At 39.7% G+C, this 24541-nt stretch overlaps 1 protein-coding gene across 3 annotated transcripts in view; it reads left to right on the forward strand.

Moving 5' to 3' along the window:
- CACNG7 (calcium voltage-gated channel auxiliary subunit gamma 7) overlaps positions 1-23332 on the forward strand; it is a 148590-nt gene extending 125258 nt beyond the window's left edge. For 2 of the 3 annotated variants that reach the window (XM_075838866.1, XM_075838865.1), the window contains 3 exons: positions 525-665; positions 10751-10896; positions 21488-23332. In XM_075838866.1, the coding sequence (XP_075694981.1) occupies positions 525-665; positions 10751-10896; positions 21488-21745 (545 nt within the window). In that variant the 3' untranslated portion in view covers positions 21746-23332. The remainder of the gene's footprint in view (positions 1-524; positions 666-10750; positions 10897-21487) is intronic. The other variant, XM_075838867.1, reaches the window with a different exon arrangement.
- The last annotated feature ends 1209 nt before the right edge of the window (positions 23333-24541 follow it).

The raw sequence follows: 24541 nt of genomic DNA on the forward strand, positions 1-24541 counted from the left end.
ACAATGCAGTTATTTTGGTGAAGGGAGTTCAGTTTAGCTTCTTGACACCCAATAGCATAGGGGATGTACGCTATTGACCTTGATTATAGTGTATTATATATTTTATTATTAATATATTTATTATTAGACACTTGTTAACTTTGTACTGCAATCTAAATTTTTGTGTTCCAATGGGAGCCAAATTGAGTAAAATGTTGGTGTCTTTAAATTCCTCTCAATAGTACATAGACGTTTTCACAAAGTCCTGTTTTCATGTAAACTGTTGATAAGTGAATACATCTTCCATTAGGCTATCTCAGTCCTGAGCATTGTTGTCGTGTAACAATTTCATGTGTAAGAGAGAGAAAATTGAATTGGGGATGCTTTAAATTATCTTTATGTGTATCTGTATTCAAAACTCAAATTTGACTATTGGAGTATTGAATTTAAGTGTAACCATTTGTTCCGCAGTAAATTATTGTATGTGTTATTCAAATATGTAGAGCATTTCTCTGATTACAACTTGTGTTTTACCTTTTGTGCAGAGACCATCCGTAGTGCTACGCCATTTCCCATGGTCAGCCTTTTTCTTGTGTTTACTGCCTTTGTTATAAGCAACATTGGGCACATTCGACCACAGAGGACAATACTGGCTTTTGTGTCTGGCATTTTCTTTATACTCTCTGGTAAGTTGTGACAAATCTTTTACTACAATTTTTAGCCACTGCTTTTTTTTTTGTTCGCAATTATTTCTTTATTTCACAATCCACAATAACGTGATGTTTCGGACAGAATATGACTTTGTTCAAACAATCGGATTGCGTTTGAACGATAGATGGGAACAGGCACTGTAAATCTGCAACATCTGTAGCTGTCAAACGAGCGCCTTCACTTGATAGCGACGAATGTCAGTATACATGAACCCAGTAGTGGTAGGTCTCTCTGCTGAACCACTACTCTGCACATTTTATAGTAAATGTAAAATAATCTTGTATGTTTACTGCTTGTATTTAAACATTGTGTACGAATTTGTGACAAATAAAAACCAAACTCACTACACCTAGCATATCCCAGATTATAAAAGGCTTTTTTAACCCCTTAGTGAACACCAATATGCCTTTTCACAGCGATCAGTAAGTCGCCTTTTCACGGTGGCCTAGTCTAAGTCCTGCACGTGTGTCCCGCGCAGGCTGGAGCCCGAGCTTGGCTGTCTGATGACACCCGGGCTCCTGCTCGAATGGCCACGATCGAAGTTTACTTAGATCGCGGCCGTTTAACCCGTTAAATGCCGCGGTCAATAGCGACCATGGCACGTCCTAATAGATTTACACTGACAGGCAATAATGCTTTGGTATACCTAAGCATTATAGCAGCGATCTAAAGATCGCATAGTAAAGTCCCAAAGCGGGACTAAAAAAATAAGTAAGTAATGTGAAATAAAAATTAATAATACAAATGACAGTAAAAAAATTTAAAAAAAATAAAATTTCCCATAAAAAGTGGTTTTATTTAGTAAAAGTGTAAAAAATAAATAGAAGTACACATATATGGTATTGCCACGACCGTAATGACCCAAACAATAAAGTTAATCTGTAATTTAAACCGCAAGGTGAACACCGTAAAACAAAAACGCAAAAAACAATGGTGAAATTGCTATTTTTTCCATTGCCCCCCCAAAAACGTCATAATAAGGGCATGTTTACACGTACGTGTATTACGTCCGTGCAACCCGCGTGATTTTCACGCGTGTCATACGGACCTATTTTAGTCTATGGGGCAGTGCAGACAGTCCGTGATTTTTGCGCAAAGTGAGTTTGTTGCGTAAAACTCACGACATGTCCTATATTTGTGCATTGAAATCAATGGGTGCGTGGAAATCACGCATGCCACACGGAAGCACTTCCGTGGGACGAGCATGATTCGCGCAACAGCTGTCAAACTATGAATGTAAACAGAAAAGCACCATGTGACACACGGAGCTGTTAGGAGCCTTTTGCGCACTCAAAACGCCGCATTTTTTGCGTGCGCAAATCGCACACGCTCGTGTACACCCGGCCTAAATGTTAATCAAAAAGTCCCATATACCCGAAAACAGTACCAATCAAAACTGTTGAAGCGACGATTCAAAAACAAATAATTTTAGTTCAAAAGTGTTTTTATTATGCAAAAGTCGTAAAACATAAAAAACCTGTGGTATTGTCGTAATCGTACCGACCCATAGAATAAAGGTAACTTGTTATTAATGCCGCACAGTGAATGGCGTGGATTTAAAAAGCATAGAACTATGAATTCAGGGTTTTTTCTATTTCCCCCCAAAAAAAGTTAATAAAAGTTAATCAAAAAATGATATGTACCCCAAAATGGTGCCATTAGAAAATTCAACTAATCCTGCAAAAAACAGGTCCTCATACAGCTATGTCGACTGAAAAAATAGAAAAGTTATAGCTCTTTGAATACAACTATAGAAAAATGGAAAAAAAAAAATACCTGGGTAATTAGGGCCTAAAATAGGCTGGTCACTAAGGGGTTAATTTTCCCCCATGCCACATATAACTTTCTTTTTAGAAGAGAATAATACAGCTTCTGTCCATTTAAATTCTTTAAATCACTGAAAAGTGCGCATAGTTCTGGTAACTACATACACCATTGCGCGAAGACATTAAAAAGATATGAGAGGCCAAATCACATCTATCAGAAGCTAAATAGCAAATTTTGAGCAGGATTATAAAGAGCCTAAGCCTTAGGCACAGGAGAGGTTGCAGATTGTACCTACGCTATGCGGCAGCATTCATGTCACAGGCAGCGTGTAAAATCCAGCCCACTGCGTCAGTGACGTTTGGTTGGCAAAGGCCTTACATCATTTATAGGAAGCAGTTGAAAGAGATTTAGTGACAACATTAGAATACAAAGGGCTGTGCAGATTTTCAGTTGTCTCCAAGTTCATTGTTAGACCGTTGTTATGCAATAGCCAACTTAATGCTAGAAGGTAGGCCTAGTACTCCAATCAGAGTCCAAAACAAAATGGAAGGGAGGGAGAGAGAGAGAAAAGTGAGTGCTCCTAGGATGGCTGTGTCACAACAAATTGGGCACAGCACCAATGTATGGCAAAAGCAGCAGGATGATAGTAAACCTCTAGGGGTGAATATACACCAGCTGCTTCATGCCACAGGAACCACTGGAACTAAGTTCACATAACAAGGAAACATACTAAGAAAAAGAGCCCAGAGAGATTATTTTTAGTGTAGTAGGGTCTATAACCATTGTGAGGCTGGTGTAAATTGGTACGAAATTTGATCAAAGAGGTGTACAGGCAAATGTTGCTGTAGTTGCCACTAGCAAAGCAGCTGTTGAATGAAAATCAGAACCATGCTATGGCTGTATGGAGTGTAGACTTATGCATTGCCTCAGAGTGACACCTGCAATGAGAGCTACGAGGCAGCAAGCAAAACAAGGACCCTGACTAAAAGAGCGATGGAAGCGGAAACACAACGGCTTAGTCAACACGAGCATTCGCATAGGAGCTCATTGGCTGGAATGACTGTTATGTTAGTAATTAACAGCAGCGGGAGAGCAACTGGTAGCAAACACATGTGCCAGGTAAGCAACTCATTTGGAGATGCACATTAGCAGTACCCTAAAGAATAGGCACGTATTGCAATGTTACAAAATTTTACTCTGTAACAAGGTCCAAATAAAGGCAAAATACAGTGCTGAAGGTCTATTTGGGTCTATTTGAATCTGTTTTACATATGCTCTTACATCATTGTCCTTTTCAAGCATATTGTTTCACCAAATCGCCAGCTAAGAGACTTTTTAAACGTTTGCTCAACTCTAAGACATTCGACAAATCAATCAAACTGCAGGGAAACAACAGATAATTGTATAGGGAATACTATTATCTGTTGTATCTTTATTATCAGAATCAGTGCTGATCATAAAGGGAATAATTCAGATTTTTTTTAATATTAGGCTACTGCCCCAAAAATATAATATATGTATCCTCAGGTTCCTTTTCTTGGCGCTAGAATCCCATGTCTGTGCAGACGCTCCACATAGAAATAATTAGGGGCTATGGACAAAGTCCAGTGATCATGTTCAACTTTTACTGTATCTCCTACTCATTTTTATGGAGAGTGACTGCACGTGTGGCCACCCCTCAAGCAAGTACATGGACCTGGATGTAGATATACCTTTGGTACATTAAGACTTTTATATTCGGAAATTGCATGTTTTTACGTCAATTCTCTAATTCACTTCTACGGTATTTTCAGAATTGCTACATTTGGGCAGGAGCAATTCTGCGGAGAATATGGACCTGCTGAACGTTGTGTTCTTGGGATCATTTATGATCCCAGTGGTTGAAATCCCGCCGGTTGAAACCCCACCATTCACACTTTTAAGGAATATTTAAAATATATTTCATATGGGTTAATACTGTGGCAACCCCTTGAAACGTATGTATATCCATCTCACGCAGTCCTTCTACATCTGTACTATATAGCAAGAGAAAGTTGATGAGAGTGATATGTATATAGGTAGTGAAATGTATATAGGTAGTGATATGTATATAGGTAGTTAATAGGAGCAATAAACAAAGAAATTAGTAAACAGAAGAAAAACTTGTCCACATTTAGTTTGAAGAATTTTCTGCACATTCCTATAACAGTCTTGTAAAAAATTTGCAGAGAACACATTTGTTGATTTTTTTCTGATCCCTTCCATTTCAGCTGACAGATGGCTGATAGGGTCGGTGCTTCACCATAGGGGCAGGGATTAGCATGCCTGACCTCCTATTACAAACAGCAGTGGAGAATAGAATCTAAGAATAGGAGGATATTAGCAGAGGAACTGATGATATGTAATTGTTTATTTATTATATTTAACGTTCCTTTAATATGCACATATACCAATCCCTCCACCAAGAAAAATGATCAAACTGGCTGCCTACCAAACTCTGATCACTGAATAGTCACACACACACACACACACACACACACACACACACGCACGCACACACGCACACACACACACACGCACACGCACACGCACACGCACACACGCACACACTGCTTGTCCTTGTTACATGAACACTAGTAATGTCTATTCATTTTGGGCAACTAAGAGTTATTTTCTGTCCATCCCGAGTTCACTTGCTTCATCTCAGATAAATGTCCAACCTTTTGGTGTGTGTGTGTGTCATAGAGATCAGAGCTGCAGCAGCAGAATGTCCAGCACAATGACAGCATTTCCCTGCTATGTATGGTAATAAAGAACCTCTTTGAGTTTTCAATATAATCTTTAGGCAGATAACCAGGGCCGGCCCTAGGATAGACGGCGTGCCGTGCAAAATTTTCTTTTCGATGCCCCACCCCATCATAAAAAAATGGCACTTAAAAAAATATAATACCTCCCCACAGTATAATGTCGTTTTTGGTGCCCCCACACAGTATAATGCCCCCTTTAGTAATCCCCACACAGTATAATGTCCCCTAAGTGCCCCCACACAGTATATTGTCCCCACACAGTCAAATGCCCCTTTAGTGCCCCCATACAGTATAATGCCCCCATAGCTGCCCCATACAATATAATAATAACAATATTTAATAATATAATATATTGTAACCCCTTTAGGCACACAAAACAGGCCATATTTACTCATCAGGGAGGTACTCACACCACCTCCCAACAAGATGCAGACAAAACACAATGCTAGATAGAGAGAGATTACACAGGTGCAATATACCGATGAACACCCACTCACACGCCTGTTATTCATGAGGGGGGGGTGGCTTAGTATTATCATTGCACACAAATGTAGCTTTTATAATAAGATCTTAGTTACATGTAGTGCACCATGCTGGCTTACAGCCTATTAGTCACGCCCATAATAAGTGACAAGGTGGGCTACCCAGCACCTTCCGATATACTGACAAACCATTCTCCCCCAGCACTAGACCTGACTGCATCCTGAAAAGATATCCATGATACACGATAAATATCAATGATAAACATGTAGTATTGGTAATATTTTAGCCAAAATATGCAAACTCTGCGAGTCCCTACACTCCTATTACAAATAATTCACTGAAAAATAACTATATTCATTTAAAATCACTGAACAGGCCATATTTACTCATGAGGGAGGTACTCACACCACCTCCCAACAGTATGCAGACAAACCACAATGCTACATAGAGCGAGATTCCACAGGTGCAATATACTGATGTAAACCCACTCACACGCCTACTATTCGTGAGGGGTTGGCTAAACCTCATATCCACACTCTCACCAACTCCTGCCATCTCCAACTCAAAAACATTTCCCACATCCCATCCCTTTGTGGTCTGCCAACAAACAGACTACTAACTCTCTAATATATCCTGAACTCTGTCACTTGAGGCCCCTCTTTTCTGGATGTAACTCCCTGATTCCATCTGATACACTTAAACTCACTCAACATTCAAACGTACATTAAAAACTAACCTCGACTGACAAGCATATAACTTTGCCCAAATTCTTTCTCAGTCGGTATTCCAACACCTCCTCCACATGACATGTCTAAAGCTGCTTCCTCCATTCTCTACACACTCTTTGTATTGGTCTGTACCCACTGTCTATTGGAAATTGTTTCAGTGGGTTACCCAATATTGTGCTATGTAAAGTGGTATTGGAACTGAAAAGCTTTTCAACCCGTTAATAACCAGGCTTGAAAAGTCGTTAGTAACCAGCTAAATTTGTCTATTTTTGCTTCTATGTCTATCAGCAGCCATAACTTTTTTATTTTTTCATTGACGTGGCTTTATGAGCCCTTTTTTTATGCCGGAGAAATGAATTTATTTTTTCTGCGCAGTTTGGGGTAGAAAAATGTACCGTATAAGTTATATAATTTATTTTTGCGACATGCATATAAAAGAAACGTTTTTTTTCTACATTTTTTTTAAAATCACATTAATGTTTAACACTATATAAACTCCTAATTTAATTATACAATTTGTTACGGTCGTGTAGACACCAAACATGTATAGGTTTTTTGTTTGTTTTGTTTTTACGTAATGTTTGGCAACAGAAAATATTTCATGCTAAATAATGACTATTTTTTTTTTTGGACTATGAAGGAATAACGTTATTTACAACTTTACTTTATACTTATAATGTATTAGCATACTTCTTTATACTAATACATCACACTGTGTCACTGTGACACAGGTTGCTGTTAGGGCATGGCCAGACGTGACGGAATGGCTGTGGAATTCCGCAGCGGACAGTCCTCAGTGGAATTCTCCAGCGGCCGTTTTTTACATTTGTTTCAATACATTTTGAGGCAAGTTAGTTCAGACATTGAGGAAAGAGGATGAGCGCTCAGAAACCTTTTTTCTATAGCGATCCCAAAAGACGTTGCTAAGAACCTGCACCTCCCGCTGTTGATACACAACGGGCGGTCATTGAGGGATTAAAAAATAAATGATAATGATAATAATGATGCACTGTGCCTGTGAGAGCTGCGTCAATTGTAGCTGGCAGTTGTAAAGGCTTGTGATGGTAGTATTTGTTTTATTCCTTTTTTAGGCAGGTTGATGAGAAAAGATTGGAAAAAATTAAAAAAGCAGCAGAGTTTTTGGGGCAGAGGCAACTTAAATTCCAGGTCTAATTCATTACCCTTTAGTGACCAGCCTATTTTGGGCCTTAACCCCTTAAGATCCGAGCCATTTTTTGATTTTTGATTTTTGTTTTTCCCTTCCCGCCTTCCAAGTGCCATAACGTCTTTATTTTTCCGTCAATAGAGTGGTTTGAGGGCTCATATTTTGCGGGAGGAGTTGTAGTTTCTATCAGTAGCATTTAAAGTACCATATAATGAACTCGAAAGCTGAAAATAAATTTTTTGTGGGCTGAAATTGGAAAAAACTGTGATTCCTTCATTTATTATTATTATTTTTTGGGTTCTATTTTTATGTCTTTCACCGTGTGGTAAAAACAACAACTTAACTTTATTCTGTGGCTCAATACGATTACGGTGATATCTTTAAAAAAACAAAATACTTTTTGTTAAAAAAAAAATAGTTTTGTTTCACCACATTCTCTGAGCCATAACTTTTTTATTTTTCCGTGCATTGAGCGGTGTGAGGGATTATTTTTTGCGGGATGAGCTGTAGTTTTTACTGGCACCATTTGTTGGTACATATGACTTTTTGATCACTTTTTATTATATTTTTATTGGGAGCTAAGGTGACCAAAAAACTGCAATTTTGGCGGTTTACGATTTTTAATTTTCTACGGCATTCACCGTGTGCGTTAAGTAATGCTATATTTAAATAATTCTGACTTTTACGGATGCAGCAATACCGATTTTGTTAACTTTTCTTTATTTGTTACATTACTTTAGTGGAAAAATGGAAAAAGTTTTTTTTTTAACTTTTTTTTTTTTTTGCACTACTAAAAACTTTATATCACTTCTTTTTACACATTTTATTAGCCCCCCTAGGGGACTTGAACCACCGATCATTAGATCGCTGGTACAATATATTGCAATACTAATGTATTGCAGTATATCGTTATTGTTACAGGCATCTGTTAAGCCCTGCCACTGGCAGGGCTTAACAGAGGCAGCGTGAAGGCAGTCCTGGGGGCTTTCATTAGGCCCCTGTACTGCCATAACAACCATCGTCACCCCCCCCCCCCGATCTCATTGAGGGGGAGCAATGAGCTGCCTCTTTTCAATGCCTCAGATGCTGCAGTCGCGTTTGACTGCAGCATTTGAGAGTTTTAAACAGTCAGGTACAACGCGATCACTACTCCCGGCTGTTAGTCCCGGTAAAACACAGCCAACTCCCGCAGCATATGGAGCATGTTCAGCGCGTAAGCGCACTCCAAACATCACCCCGCACCATGATGTACCGGTGCGTCATGGTGCGTCAAGGGGTTACATACCAAGCAATTTTTTTTTTTTTTTTTAATCGTCGCATTTCGACAGCTATAACTTTTCTTTTCAGTAGACATAGCTGTTTGAAGTCTTGTTTTTTTTGTGGGATGAGTTATCGTTTTTAATGGCACCATTTTGGGGTACATATAATTTACTGATGGATTTTTATTAACTTTTTGGTGGGCATTCTTTTTTTGCATCTTAAATTTACACTGTTTACCATGTGGTATAAATAACATAATAACTTTATCCAGCAGGTCGTTACAATTACGTTGATACCAAACGTATATAGTTTTTTTTATGTTTTACTACTTTTGAACAATAAAAACACTTTATTTTTAAAAGTATTTGTTTTTGTATCGCTTTATTCTAAGAGACATAATATTTTAATTTTTTTGCTGACGTAGCTATATGAGGAATTCGATTTTGTGGGACATTTTGTAGTTTATATTGGTGCCATTTTGGGGTATACACAATCTTTTTATTGCATTTTTTGGGAAGGCTGAATGAACAGAAAACAGCAATTTTGCCTTTGTTGAGGTTTTTTTTTCTAACAAAGCATTTTTTAAGGCAATTTTTTTTCTATAATAAACTTTATTGATCTATTTTTTATTTTTATTTTTTTGTTCCACAATGGGACTTCACTTTGCGATCGTTTGATTGCTTTTATAATACACTGCAGTACTCCTTTGTTAAATAAGTACCCTTAATCCCCACCAGTGTGGGGAGAGCAGCAGATAATGGTCATGTTGCAGTTGTGGGAAGAGCAATCCTTTGAGGAGGATGGAGATGGAGAACGCCAAACGACAGGTGTCTGAAGTCATGTCAGAAGTTTGCAAAGCTATATGCAGTGATCTCATCTCCCCTTCATCGGTAATTTCAGCCCGTGGGCCATGAAAGACAAATATTGGCCCCCACAAACAGAGAGATTACAGCACCAGAATAAGTAGAAAAAATAGGAGTGCAAGCCCAACAGGACTGGATCCAACCATCCCACACAATGGCAAAAAAGGAAGATACAGGCAGCACATCCGAAAAGTAGGAACATTATTCACCCTTGTAACGTTTTAGCTTCTCGGAGCTTGAGAAAGGCTCAGAAGAACTGAAACGTTGCAAGGGTGAATAAAGTTTCTACTTTTCGGATGCGCTGCCTGTATCTTCCTTTTTTGTAAATATTGCTCCCGTTAATAATCCAGTTTTTTGTACTGTGTAAAGACTGAGAAATATAGTGAGCCGCCTTCGCTGCAACTTGACATTAGAAAATGGGCATTGACCTATAGGAAAGAAAGTGTTGTTTTAGTATCTTCTACCTGGGTTGAGTCTGCACCGTCAAAAAACCTATTGAGTTTGCTAGACACATACTGTTGTTTATAAACCCCAAACTTCCCGCAGATCGCCTCTGGTGTGCCTCTGATATATCACTGTATTAAAATCTATCCATTGGCCTACCAGCAGCTCTATTAGTAATAGCAGAAGTAGCAGTAGCCCAGCCAACAGGAGGTGATGATGACATGAATTGGAACCCTCCAATTGTGATAAATATACGACTTCTGCATGGAGCCAAATTGAATAAATAATGTCACTATACAGATTATGTAAATAATTATATTGGAAACTTATGCCACTATACAATACACACCATTATTACCATACTTTACAAATAAATACTGTTGCTATACAGTACATATGTAATGCTGCCTTACTGTTCACATACCTAATGCCATTATGTAGTACACATATAAAAGCTGTGTAAAAGCTTACATTTTTTACATGTTTTTTTGCATTGTTTTGGATGATCAGCAAATGTCAATTATACTTCTTATTTATGTTAATTGTCTAATGATTATTTTACAGGCCTTTCCCTTGTGGTAGGTTTAGTTCTTTACATCTCCAGTATCAATGATGAAGTTATGAACAGGCCCAGTAGTTCTGAGCAGTACTTCCAGTACCGATATGGGTGGTCTTTTGCTTTTGCAGCCTCCTCGTTCCTTCTAAAAGAGGTTTGTAACAATTATTTTATTAATCAAAAATGCTTTGAACCAATAAAATATTTATTTAAAAAAAAAAAAAATTGTGATCAAACTACATAGTTGGAGAATACTAAGACTAGCCACTTGCAGAGTATAATACAGAGATTAGATGTACAGTACATATAAATCCTAAAAGCACTCAAACTGGACTTAACATGCAATGCTGGCCTGTAGGAGTCCAGGTGCTAAATTAATCTACTCCCACTAAAATGCTTCTCTTTGAGAATGACTTTAACAAAAAATCATCGTGATCAAGGGTTCTATTAATAGGTTATAGTACATTATGAGTGGAGAATTGAAAGTTAGCTTTAAGCGTCATGCAAATGGCAGAACAGTTTCCAGGGAGCCCATATAGTGGCACATAGAGTTCTTATCATGCAGGCACTCCATGTCACGCTATATGGTGCCTCCGTACGACACCATATTTTGGAGGTGTTCTCCCCTAGAGGCAATGTGTCCAGGGGAGAATACCTTTTTAGTACGGCATCAAACGAAGCATGACACAATTTTTATCTACGAATCCAACAGAAAAAACCTCTGTATGCATCCAAATAAAATTAGAGGTAGATGGAGATATAGTATGAACTAAAAAAAGGGTTAATTAAATCTAGTAGGGATCCCAAAAAATGCAGTGAATATACTGCACAGTTGCGTCTCAGGAATGAGTAGGATATATAGAAAATCAAAAAAAAATCAGAACTCCAGAAACATTACACACACTCTTTGGAATAAAGGGATTATCTATATTTAATTAATATTTAATTTATTAGATATTTATTCATAGAAAAAGGGAAGAAATTATTTTTCTAAAAGAATTTTAAACATTACTAATTAATTAAAAACACCACCTGGTAAAAGATGTACATAGACTCAATTCCTATATACGTGTGAATTCATGTGGGAATCTCCTTTTTCGAATGGGAGCATGAGAATGTGATGGCTTAGACCGGTTAAGACCAGAACGGTTATCACCTATCATATAAGGTCTCTTTCCCTGTTCCCTTGCGTTAAAAAACATGACCAAGCAAAGGAACAACTGAAAGCCCCTTTTTTTGTGCAGCTCTGTCATATGCACTCTGAAATCAGAATCTACGAGCAGATGAGTATAAAATGGTAATTTGCTGTGTAGTTATACCACTCTCTATATATTACTATTTTCTTCAATGAACAGAATGTGCTGATCCATGACTTAAAAAATATATACTAAGGCTGCAACTGTAAACAAGTCAAGCGACTTTTTGGAAAAAAGAGGACATATCTGCTGGTTCATTGAATAAGCTCACATTATTCCCTTCCTGTAATCTGTTTAAACTCATTGAATGGGCTATTTGTATATATTTATCATTCTCTTATATATTAACAAAATTGATTAATTATGCAGCTCAGGCATAGGGGGGGATATATTGATACTTTGTAATGGGAATTGAGTCTACATATCGTTTTTTTTTTGGACTATAAGGCCTCATTTACACGAGCGTGTGCGTTTTGCGCGCGCAAAAAAACGCTGCGTTTTGCGTGCGCAAAAGGCAATTGACAGCTCCGTGTGTCATCCGTGTATGATGCGCGGCTGCGTGATTTTCGCGCAGCCGCCATCATAGAGATGAGGCTAGTCAACGCCCGTCACTGTCCAAGGTGCTGAAAGAGCTAACTGATCGGCAGTAACTCTTTCAGCACCCTCGACAGTGAATTCCGATCACAATATACACCAACCTGTGAATAAAAAAAGACGTTCAAACTTACCATGAACTGCCTGCTTCCTCCAGTCCGGTCTCCCGGCCGTTGCCTTGGTGACGCGTCCCTCTCTTGTCATCCGGCCCCACCTCCCAGGATGACGCGGCAGGCCATGAGACCGCTGCAGCCTGTGATTGGCTGCAGCCTGTGCTTGGCCTGTGATTGGCTGCAGCTGTCACTTGGCCTTAATTGTCATCCCGGGAGGTCGGACTGGAGGAAGGAGCCGGGACTTATCGGTAAGTCCGAACTTCTGTTTTTTTTAACACGTATATGTATATTGTGATCGAAAGTCACTGTCCATGGTGCTGAAACAGTTTAAGTCTTTGAGCACCGTGGGCAGTGACTGTCTCCTGACGTCGCGTACCCGAACATTTTTTGCCGGGTTCGGTCAAAACGAGTTCGGCCGAACCCGGTGAAGTTCGGTGCGCTCATCTCTAATTTGACACTCCATTTGGATGTTTGTAACCAGAAAAGCACGTGGTGCTTTTCTGTTTACATTCATCCTTTTGACAGCTCTTGCGTGATTTTCGCGCATGCAACGCAGGACCGTCCGTGTGGCATGCGTTGTTTTCACGCACCCATTGAAGTCAATGGGTGCGTGTTGCGTGAAAAACGCAAGAATATAGAACATGTCGTGAGTTTTACGCAACGCACTCACGCAGCGCAAAATTCACGCATCGTCTAAACAGCCCCATAGACTATTATAGGTGCGTACGACACGCGTGAAAAGCACGCGCGTCGCACGCGCGTATAATACGCTCGTGTAAATGAGGCCTTAGACGCAGTTTTTAGCAAGAATAAATCTTGCTAAAAAGTCCCTGCGTCTTATAGTCGGCAGTCAAGGGATCCAGCAGCGCCGGGCCCCCTGACCGCTCCTTACCTAACCCTTTCCTGACCAGTGATGTGCCAGCACATCATGGAGCAGGGGCTGAGCCCGCACCATACACTGCAGATGTCAGCTTCTGACACTCTGTTCTAACTGCCAGGAACAGTGATGGTGCTGTTGCTGGCAATTTAACTAGTTAAATGCAGCGGTCAATAGCGACCGCAGCATTTATAGTGGTTTTCCCATGAAGGACATTTATGACATATCCACAGGATATCCTCAGAAAAAGCATAGTTGAACAGCAGCACACGTCTCCAAAATTTCAATCAATATGTTCTTTTATTGAATGAAATTTGGGAGACGTGTGCTGCTGTTCAACCACGCTGTTTCTGAGGATTACATTACGTCAGACTGGGTTTGTCTGATCTAACAGCGTGACACCGCTCCTGATTTCTGGATTTGTGCTGCTTCAAATATTTTATTTTTTGGATATCCACAGGATATGTCATAAATGTCAGATAGATGCGGGTCCCACCTCTGGGACCCACATCTATCTCTAGAACGGGGCCCCCTAAACCCCGTTCTATCTTACCCGGCTCCACTGTCTTCCGGCCACTTCCTGGTTACATGGTCGAGTTATGGAAACAGCGTAACTCGCTGAGCTACGCAGTTTCCGTAAGGCTGGGTTCACACGTGGCGGAATTTCACTTAAATTCCGCTGCGGACACTCCGCAGCGTTAATCCGCAGCGGAGCCGTTTGTCCATTGACTTACACTTTAATTTAGCAGTGTTCGTTTAGACGAGGCGTAAAATTCCGCTGCGGAGCATAGGCTGCGGAGCAGAATTTGGTGTCCGCAGCATGCTCTGTCTGTTGCGGAGCAGTGGCGGACTCATGGCGGAATTTCTCCATTGACTTCAATGGAGATTCTAATTTCCGCAATGAAGTCCGCAGCTGTCATGCACATGTTATGTGTGCTGCGGATGCGTCTTGCTTTTTTAACTTGACATTTCTTCATTCTGGCTGGACCTATGTATTTCTAGGTCTACAGCCAGACTGAGGAAGTCAATGGGGCTCCCGTAATGACGGGAGCGTTGCTAGGAGACGTCAGTAAATAGTCACTGTCCAGGGTGCTGAAAGAGTTAAGCGATCGGCAGTAACTGTTTCTGCACCCGGGACAGTGACTACCGATCCCAATATACATCTATCTGTAAAAAAAAATGAAGTTCATACTTACCGAGAACTCCCTGCTTCTGTCTCCAGTTCGGCCTCCCAGGATGACGTTTCAGTCTAAGTGACGGCTGCAGCCAATCACAGGCTAATAACAGGCTGCAGCGGTCACATGGACTGCCGCGTCATCCAGGGAGGTCGGGCTGGATGCCGAAGGAGGGACGCGTCACCAAGACAACGGGCGGTAAGTATGAATTTCTTTGACTTTCACAAGGGAAAGTGCTGTCCCTTCTCTCTATCCTGCACTGATAGGGAGAAGGGAAGTACTTTTACCGCAGTCCGCAGCAGCTAGTCCGCATCAATGTACTGCACATTTTGTGCAGATCCGCAGCAGAATCTGCAACGCAGATTCTGTGCGGCATTGATGCGGACAGTTGCGGAGGAAATCCGCCACGTGTGGTCATGCCCTTATGGAAACTTCTCACGCTTCTTCTGTAACTGCCATTCACTACTATGGGAGTTGCGGAAACAGTGTAGCTCAGCAAGTTACGCTGTTTCCGTAACTCATCCATGTATTGCAGTGTATTGTACAAGCGATCTAATGATCGCTTGTTCAAGTCCCCTAGGGGAACTAATAAAATGTGTAAAAAAAAAAAGTTAGATACATTTTCAGGAGTGTAAAAAAATGTTAAAAGTTAAAAAATAAACATTTCCCATTTTTCCCAAGCACAATGTAAAAATAAAAAAATAATAAAAACATTTGTATCACTGCGTCCGTAAAAGTCCGAAACTATTACAATATATCATTTTTTGACTCACACAGTGAACGACTTAAAAAAAATAAGTTTAAAACCCCAGAATCGTTGTCATAAAAAGAATGAAATAAAAAGTGATAAAAAATCAAATGTACCAAAAAAATTGTGCTAATAAAAACTACACTTCGTCCTGCAAGAACTAAGCCCCCACACCACTCAAACGATGGATAAATATAAGTCATGGCTCTCAGAATGTGGTGAAACTGAATAAATTATTTTTTGTAAAAGAAGTAAAATATGAAAAATGTTCCTATTTTTTGTTGTCTAAAACCTGGGTGCGTCCTGTAGTGAGGGGCGTCTTATAGTCCGAAATATACAGTACATCTTTTATATAACCTGGCCAGGTGGTGTTTTTAATTAATTAATCAGTAATGTTTAAAATTCTTTTGGAAAAAGTATTTCTTCACTTTTTATATAAATAAATATCTAATAATTTAAATAATAAATAAATATAGATAATTCCTTTATTCCAAAGAGTGCCTTTAATGTTTCAGGGGTTCTGTTTTGTTTTTTTTTTTTCTATATAGAGATATAGTATGGTCCGTTAGACATTCAGTATTATGGCTCCGTAAAACTCAGAGTTTGTACATTGCTATAATACAACATGTGCATGAGCACTTAAAGGGGTCTTCAAGTCAAATACTTTTGCTCTACTCCCATATTGTATAATGAAGAGAGCTACTTACGTGCATGGAAAAACTCTACCTGGGGTCTCATAGTGTATGTTGGTGCCCATCTTGTACAGTCATATATGCTATTAAATTTATTTGGCTGGGATACACTTAATCCAAATTGGACATTGGTGTTATTTATGTTTACAAAAATCTTTATTTTACTTACTGCTGTTTTTATTTCTCAATACTTAGTAAATTATATGTGAATAAAGCACCATAAGGCTGAGTTCACACGTTGCGGATTTGTCGCAGATTTTGTTGCAGTTTTGACGCAAATCTCACCCTTTTGCATTGCAAAGTGTAAAATCTGCGCTGAAAATCTGCATGAAATCCGCGCCGTGTGATCTCAGCCTAACAGAAGGTTTGAACTTGTGTTACAGACCAGCTTTAATGAGTTATGAAAAAGGCTCACCAAAAGTTTCACCTGCACATCCTTTCAGAATAACGGCAGAAGTAACATTTAGCACCCTCCCGAACCCTTTATTGCCATATCACGATAGTGACATTTTTAAACTACTTCAAACAGTCTCGGAGAAGCTGTTGTTGCTTATGATGAATTGTGTAGATTTTCAAGCAAGACATTTATAAAAGGAGGGCCTTCAAACAATTTAGAAATGGGATCTCTAGTACATAAAATAGGCAATGTATTGCTGCAAAAATTGGAATGAACTGATATGTTTGTAAGTTCGATATATTATTAAATGGCATCCATTTATTAAATCCACTAAGATCCCCTAAATCACTAAAATATCAATGTCAAAATTATTGAAAACTTTATCAAATGAACTACAAGTAGGATAACCACTAAAGAACAGCAAAAATCTTGCATGGTTGTAAAACACAACAGTCAACGTTTTTGAATATCCAAACCAAACCCCAGTCTTCTATAGTATTGATTCTGTGGTGGGACCTTAGTATTCATAAATAATTGCCATCCACAATATTAAACTACAGATACAGCAATCTTTAACTTGACTCTTAATGCATTATATACACTGACAAGAAACCTTAACTTAACTTTTTTAATGGCTTTCAATGGCTTTTGTTGTGTGATATATATAACGCTGCAGAAAGTTATCAGAGTTAAGTTTAACTTTGCTACATCTGTAAACCAAGAAGTTAGAGGTACCTCCAGCTAAGAAATTCTATTCTAATTGTTGAGATTAATTTTAACCAAGTGCCGACCGCCGGCTGTGTATATCCGTCTGACAGTCGGGATCCTTAAAACCCGCGCCATAGAGTATTTACAGCACAGGTTTTAGCTTGCTGCGTGACTCCTCAGTGACTCCCAGGCAGTGCTGCTGCGCACCTTCCAGAGTTAGGCTGGGTTCACACGTGGCGGAATTTCACTTAAATTCCGCTGCGGACACTCCGCAGCGTTAATCCGCAGTGGAGCCGTTTGTCCATTGACTTACACTTTAATTTAGCAGTGTTCGTTTAGACGAGGCGTAAAATTCCGCTGCGGAGCATAGGCTGCGGAGCGGAATTTGGTGTCCGCAGCATGCTCTGTCTGTTGCGGAGCAGTGGCGGACTCATGGCGGAATTTCTCCATTGACTTCAATGGAGAGTCAAAATTCCGCAATGAAGTCCGCAGATCTTATGTGTGCTGCGGAGCGTATTGGTTTTACTACCATGACATTTCTTCATTCTGGCTGGACCTATGTATTTCTAGGTCTACAGCCAGACTGAGGAAGTCAATGGGGCTCCCGTAATGACGGGAGCGTTGCTAGGAGACGTCTGTAAATAGTCACTGTCCAGGGTGCTGAAAGAGTTAAGCGATCGGCAGTAACTGTTTCTGCACCCTGGACAGTGACTACCGATCTCAATATACATGTATCTGTAAAAAAACATATAAGTTCATACTTACCGAGAACTCCCTGCGTCTGTCTCCAGTCCGGCCTCCCAGGATGACGTTTCAGTGTAATTGACGGCTGCAGCCAATCACAGGCCAAGCACAGGCTGCAGCGGTCACATGGACTGGCGCGTCATCCAGGGAGGTCGGGCTGGATGCCGAAAGAGGGACGCGTCACCAAGACAACGGCCGGTAAGTATGAAAATCGTTTACTTTCACTAGGGAAAGTGCTGTCCCTTCTCTCTATCCTGCACTGATAGGGAGAAGGGAAGCACTTTTCCCGCAGTCCGCAGCAGCTAGTCCGCATCAATGTACTGCACATTTTGTGCAGATCCGCAGCAGAATCTGCAACGCAGATTCTGTGCGGCATTGATGCGGACAGTTGCGGACGAAATCCGCCACGTGTGGTCATGCCCTTAGGCTGGAAGGTGCAGTTCCTGCATTAGGGCGGATACAGTGGCGTCGCCAGCACCGGAGGGGGCTCCGATGATAGCGACAGGCACATTCACTTGTATGTGCGTCCTCAGGACGCACATACAAATGGATACTATAGGCTGCAGGGCAAGTTAAGCCAGCACCCTATAAGGTGCTGGGAGTCGCGCAGGCCGTTGTGATGATGTGAAATCACGCCGGTCTGTGCATGTGTCACGCTGGAGAGGCAGTGTAGCGCTCTGTCTGTTGCAGGAATGGGGCAAGGTAAGTACAATCTTTTTTTTTCTTAAGGAACTGTGGTGGAGGGGGGCTGTGTAGCGCTATATACAAGGGGAGGGGTGGGGCTGTGTAGCGCTATATACAGGGGGGATTGCTGTGTAACACTATATACACAAGGGGAGGATGGGGGCTGTGTAGCACTATACACACAAGGGGAGAGGGGGCTGTGTAGCACTATATACAAGGGGAGGAGGGGGGCTGTGTAGCACTATATACAAGGGGAGAGGGCAGCTGTGTAGCACTATATACAAGGGGAAGGGGGCTGTGTAGCACTATATACAAGGGGATGGGGGGCTGTGTAGCACTATATAGAAGGGCAGGAGGGGGCCTGTGTAGCACTATATACAAGGGGAGGAGGGGGTCGTGTAGCACTATATAGAAGGGAAGGAGGGAGCCTGTGTAGTACTATATACAAGGGGAGGAGGGGGGCTGTGTAGCACTATATACAAGGACAGGGGGACTTTTTATCACTATATAAAAGGGGAGGGGGGTTGTGTAGCACTATATACAAGTGGAGGGGGGCTGTGTAGCACTATATACAAGGGGAGGGGGGCTGTGTAGCACTATATACAAGGGGAGAGGGGGGCTGTGTAGCACTATATACAAGGGGAGGGGGGGCTGTGTAGCACTATATACAAGGGGAGAGGGGGGCTGTGTAGCACTATATACAAGGGGAGGGGGGCTGTGTAGCACTATATACAAGGGGAGGAGTGGGACTGTGTAGCACTATATACAAAGGTAGGAGGGGGGCTGTGTAGCACTATATACAAGGGGAGGAGGGGGATGTGTAGCGCTATCTACAGGGGGGCTGTGTGGTGCTATCTACAAGGGGTGTCTATCTGGCTCTATCTACAGAAGGGTCTGTGTGGCGCTATCTACAGGGGGCTGCATGTAAAGCTATCTACAAGGGGGATGTGTGATGCTGTCTACAGGGGGAAGAAGCTTTCTACAAGGGGTAGTATCTACAGGGGGTCTGTGTGGCGCTATTTACAGGGAGGGGGTTTGACGCTATCTACAGAGGGCCTGTGTGGCAGTATCTACAGGGGTCTGTGTGGCGCTATCTACAGGATGGGGGTGTGTTGCTATCTACAGGGGGTCTGTATAGCGCTATCTACAGGGTGTCTGTGTTGCGCTATCTATAGGGACAGTGGTGTAATGAGGGATTCTTTCATTGATGCCTATAATTGGTGTTTAGAACTGTCTATTTTACTGGTGGAGTTGTAATATTGTAGTATTTAAAAAAGTTATTAAGACTAATTTAAAATAAGTTTTCTTATTTAGTACGCTATATTAGCGTTTACTGGGGGTATTACTTTTGGTAATCAGATCGCCGACCATTGATGAAGACTTGCCCTGCTCCTTAACTGTCCCGCTCAGGAGCTGCCAAGACTCCTCAGTGACTCCCAGGCTTTCACTGCTTCTATCTTCTCTAAGCTCAATGAGCGCTGTGTATATGAATAGAGGCAGTGTCAGCGCCACTTCCTTTATTGGTTTCCGATGATCATGTGACTGGTCACATGATCGCCGGGTGCCGTTAGTGGCAGGCTGCTGCTGGGTCTTACTAGACCCAACACAGCCCAATTAGGGACAATAGTCACTATAGGAGGGCTGATTTCCCCTGTAACTGGGGCTACTGTGTTGCCCCAGTTACAGTGGAAAAACATGGTGTAAAATAAGAAAAAAACAAAAATAAAGTCCCACAAAGGTCTTTTCTGACCTTTGAGGGACAGACCATAATAATAAAAATTTTTAAATAAAATAAAGTGCAAAAAAAATTAATAAGTACACATAAAATACCCACCCAAAAAAAACGTTGCCCCCCGCCAATCATTGTCGTAACGCTAGCCATGACCCAATTACCCTAAATTAGACCTGTAACATATCAAAATTTACGGTAGACAATGATGATCACAAATAAAAGGTCTATTTTGTGGTAAAACTATATTATTACCAGAAAAAAATAGCTAAAATATAAAAAAGCATATTTTTTTACTATAATTTGCAACCTTTAAGCCTAGAAATTCTAAAATAGCAAAAAGGATGTGTATAAAAGTGATAAAAAAAGAAGAAACCTGCATTGTGTAGAAAAAATAACATCGCAAACATCACGTCGCTAGCCCAAGAAATAACAAAGTTATAGCCGTTTAACTTTGCTAAAAATGCTAAACGGTGTCTGGTCCTGAAGCCTCAAAATAGCCCTGTCCTGTATCGGTTAATTGACTTTTTAATATCATAGCTCTGTAATATCAAAGCCCCGGAGCCACATAACCCTTCAAACATATGTAGAAGACTAGGGCTGCGACTTGGAGGACTGACCAGTCTTCAGTACCTATAGACATTAATCGGCGCTAGATACCAGCCTTCATGTCGATGGAGACTGAACATGAAGCAGTCCCCCAAAGTTGTACAAATTCTTTAAGTTATGGGAAAAGGGGCTGGAACAATGAAGTTCTGTATAAGCTCAATGGAGCTCTGACTCCCAATAAGATATAAACAAAGTGACTTAAATTGAATGAGTCTGTACAGGTACGTAACTATAATGGGTGCATAGGTTACGGTCGTGCCTGGGCCCTGGAGTATGAGAAGAGCACAAATGGTCTCTACCCCTTAAGTGGAGACCGATAATATAAATGACCCATAATAATTTGGGGGCCCTATTACAGATTTTGCATTGGGGGCCAGGAGCCTCAAGTTACGCCTGTGAGTCTGTACATTAAACTTTTAACCATTTATCATATTATATATTCATTTTATATCTACTTCACTTTTCTATTGTTTTTTAAGGGTGCTGGTGTTATGTCTGTGTACTTATTCACAAAGCGTTATGCAGAAGAAGAGATGTATCGCCCCCATCCAGCTTTCTACCGTCCTCGTCTTAGCGACTGTTCAGACTACTCAGGTCAGTTCCTACACCCTGAAGTGTGGCATCGTGGCCGCAGCCCATCAGAAATCTCTAGTGATGTGTCGATCCAGATGACTCAGAACTATCCACCTGCAATCAAGTACCCAGACCACATACACATATCAACGTCACCCTGCTAAAAGCACCATGAAAGGGAAAATGTTTGGAAGTTCTAAACATCTCTTTATGCTCAAACTTGCCATACAGACATCATAGTTTGACCTTATGACCCGTTAAACTAGAGACATTATATTGCAGAGGTTAAAATGTGAGCTTTTACTTCCCATTTTGTGGAACTTTACTGCTCATATACCATTTAATGGATTATTTTCTTTTGGTTTCTTTTATTGGTTTAATGGTTTTGTAGACCACATGAATATAAGTCGCCATATCATATATTCATCTTTTATACTTTACTTTATCACTTATTTTTATTTAGAAATTTTCTTTCTATCTTAACATTTTTCTTTCTTCCGTTTTCTATAAAGTAATTTCGTAATACTTTGAAGGAGATTGATATTCAATACTAAACTTTTCACTATGTAAAATATTTCTTATTTCTTCAATGATTAACATGGAAAAAAGGAAGAAAAACACAAGCAGGAGACATTTTCTGTACTGTTTTATTATAATGCAATGCAATGTTAACCAGACTCATAAGAAGAAAATGCGAATAGCGAAATTTCTCCAGCAAGAAATAGTATTGAAGAAAAGAAAGCAACTTTTTTTCTCAATGGATCAGTGGTATTCACATGGATTGAACTTCTAGTTTCATGGCCACAAACTGGAAAACCTAATAGATCACCTTTACCATCATCTCAACGGAGAACAGTATCTTGGAGACTGTCATCTAAAGTCTTACAGCTGCTACTGTTTTATGTTCACTGTGCTAGCTACAGTATATTAGAGACAATGTATGAAGCTATCCCCAAGAATGACACTTTCCATTGAATCATTAATATTTTATGATTTCCCAGGTTACCTTTAATATGTTAGGAAAACAAAGACTAAAGAACTAAAGCGAACTATACATTGTCATCTGATTGCTTCAGTAGAGATCTCGTGACAAGGTACCAAGGACGCCGCCTGGAAGCCGATTATCTGATAGACCTGTCATGGTCGTATAGTTTATGCGTCTCTTTCCTTCTGTAGTTTAATCAACAGTATGGAACATCTTTGCATTGTAGTTACTATGGTAGTGTTTTATTTTTACATGGGACAACATGAAACTTCCAAAGTTCACCACATAAACATAGAGACTTCTATGGGGAAAAAAGCAAAAGAAGTAAAGTCATTATATATATTATATTCATTTAAATTTGCCTGCACAATGAACAAAAACAGACAGTATATAATGAAGGCTAGCTGACAATACACATCAAAGGCGTTGTACCATGTTGCACTATCCTACAACACACTCTCAAGTGTTGGTATATGGTACAGAAACATAATGTGTAGACTGATTTCATTATTTTAATGCTGTGATTTTCACAGGGACATGGAAAGGCCTGGCTTGCATTTTGCCCATTGTATATCCTTTCATCCACGGAAGACATTTTGTTTCTGCAGTAAGCAGAAAATAATGGTGTCTAAAGAGCACTGAAATGTATATAGATAGTTGATATATATATCAATGCAATATAAGAAATATAACATGAGATATAGTGACAAAATAATGCTCTGTCTGGAAGTTTTTAGGAGTTCCAAATTACTATATACAGATATATATATATACATATATATATATATATATTTATTATTAAATATATGTGTATAGCTCTAGATATGTATCTATATCTATATATATATATATATATATATCTATCTATCTATCTATCTATCTATCTATCTATCTATCTATCTATCTATCTATCTATATATATATATATATATATATATATATATATATATATATATATATATATATATAAAATGCTCTGTCTGGAAGTGTTTAGGAGTTCCAAATTACTAATATGTGGATATATATATATATATATATATATATATATACATATGTACTAGTATATATAGATAGATATATATATATATATATATATATATATATATATAGATATTTTCTATGTATATAGATATAGCTATATATGTATGTATATATATAAAACCCTGTAGGAGAATATATACATTGGCACTCAAGTTGTTAAATTAATTCTCAATGTAAATTTCATATATTAATTGATTCAAAACTGCTATCGCTGGGGTCTGGCTGTTTGTAGCTGCAGGTTCATCCACTTTTTACTCACCAATTGAAGACTCTTTGCAGTGGCTCTTTGCCCTGGTTAATAGAGGGGGGTACCAAACAGAGGTCTCCCCTCTGTAACAACCATATACTCTAGCTCTAACAAGGCATATAGACAGCAGTTGTCCCAACTCCATTAACTACTTGAATGCCAAACATTGTCCATCAATTAGACAAAATAAATGTCCATAAAGACTTCTGGATATATCATTATTGATAAGATACTTCTCTCCTTACTAATTAAGGATATTATATTTTTGCTATAGTTTAGGTTACAGTTGAGCTTTCATAACCTATTATTTCTCAAATAAATAAGTGGGAATATAAGAGGAAAAAATATATACCCACTTTAAAGAGAGAACATATGTAATATATAATGCATACCTCTAACTGACCAAACAGATTGCTTTATTTTGGTAACTACTCTCATTATAATTTAGAACTTGTTTTATGATTCTTTCTTGTAAAATTCAACTATTTGAAGAAATTTCATTGGGATTCCAGAATGTGCAAACTATTTGGTTCTTTGAGGGATTTGAATGGTGGTAGCTGCTATGCATGCATGTGAAGTTTATACCCTGTCTCTGTCAGTAGCAGAGAAGAGTTAATAGAAATGCCATATAAAGTCCCATGTAACCCCAACTGGATTCTTAGGTAATCCAAGCCCTACTTATAGATG

The sequence above is a fragment of the Rhinoderma darwinii genome, chromosome 10 (assembly GCF_050947455.1).
Source record: "Rhinoderma darwinii isolate aRhiDar2 chromosome 10, aRhiDar2.hap1, whole genome shotgun sequence".
Classification (NCBI taxonomy): Eukaryota; Metazoa; Chordata; class Amphibia; order Anura; family Rhinodermatidae; genus Rhinoderma; species Rhinoderma darwinii.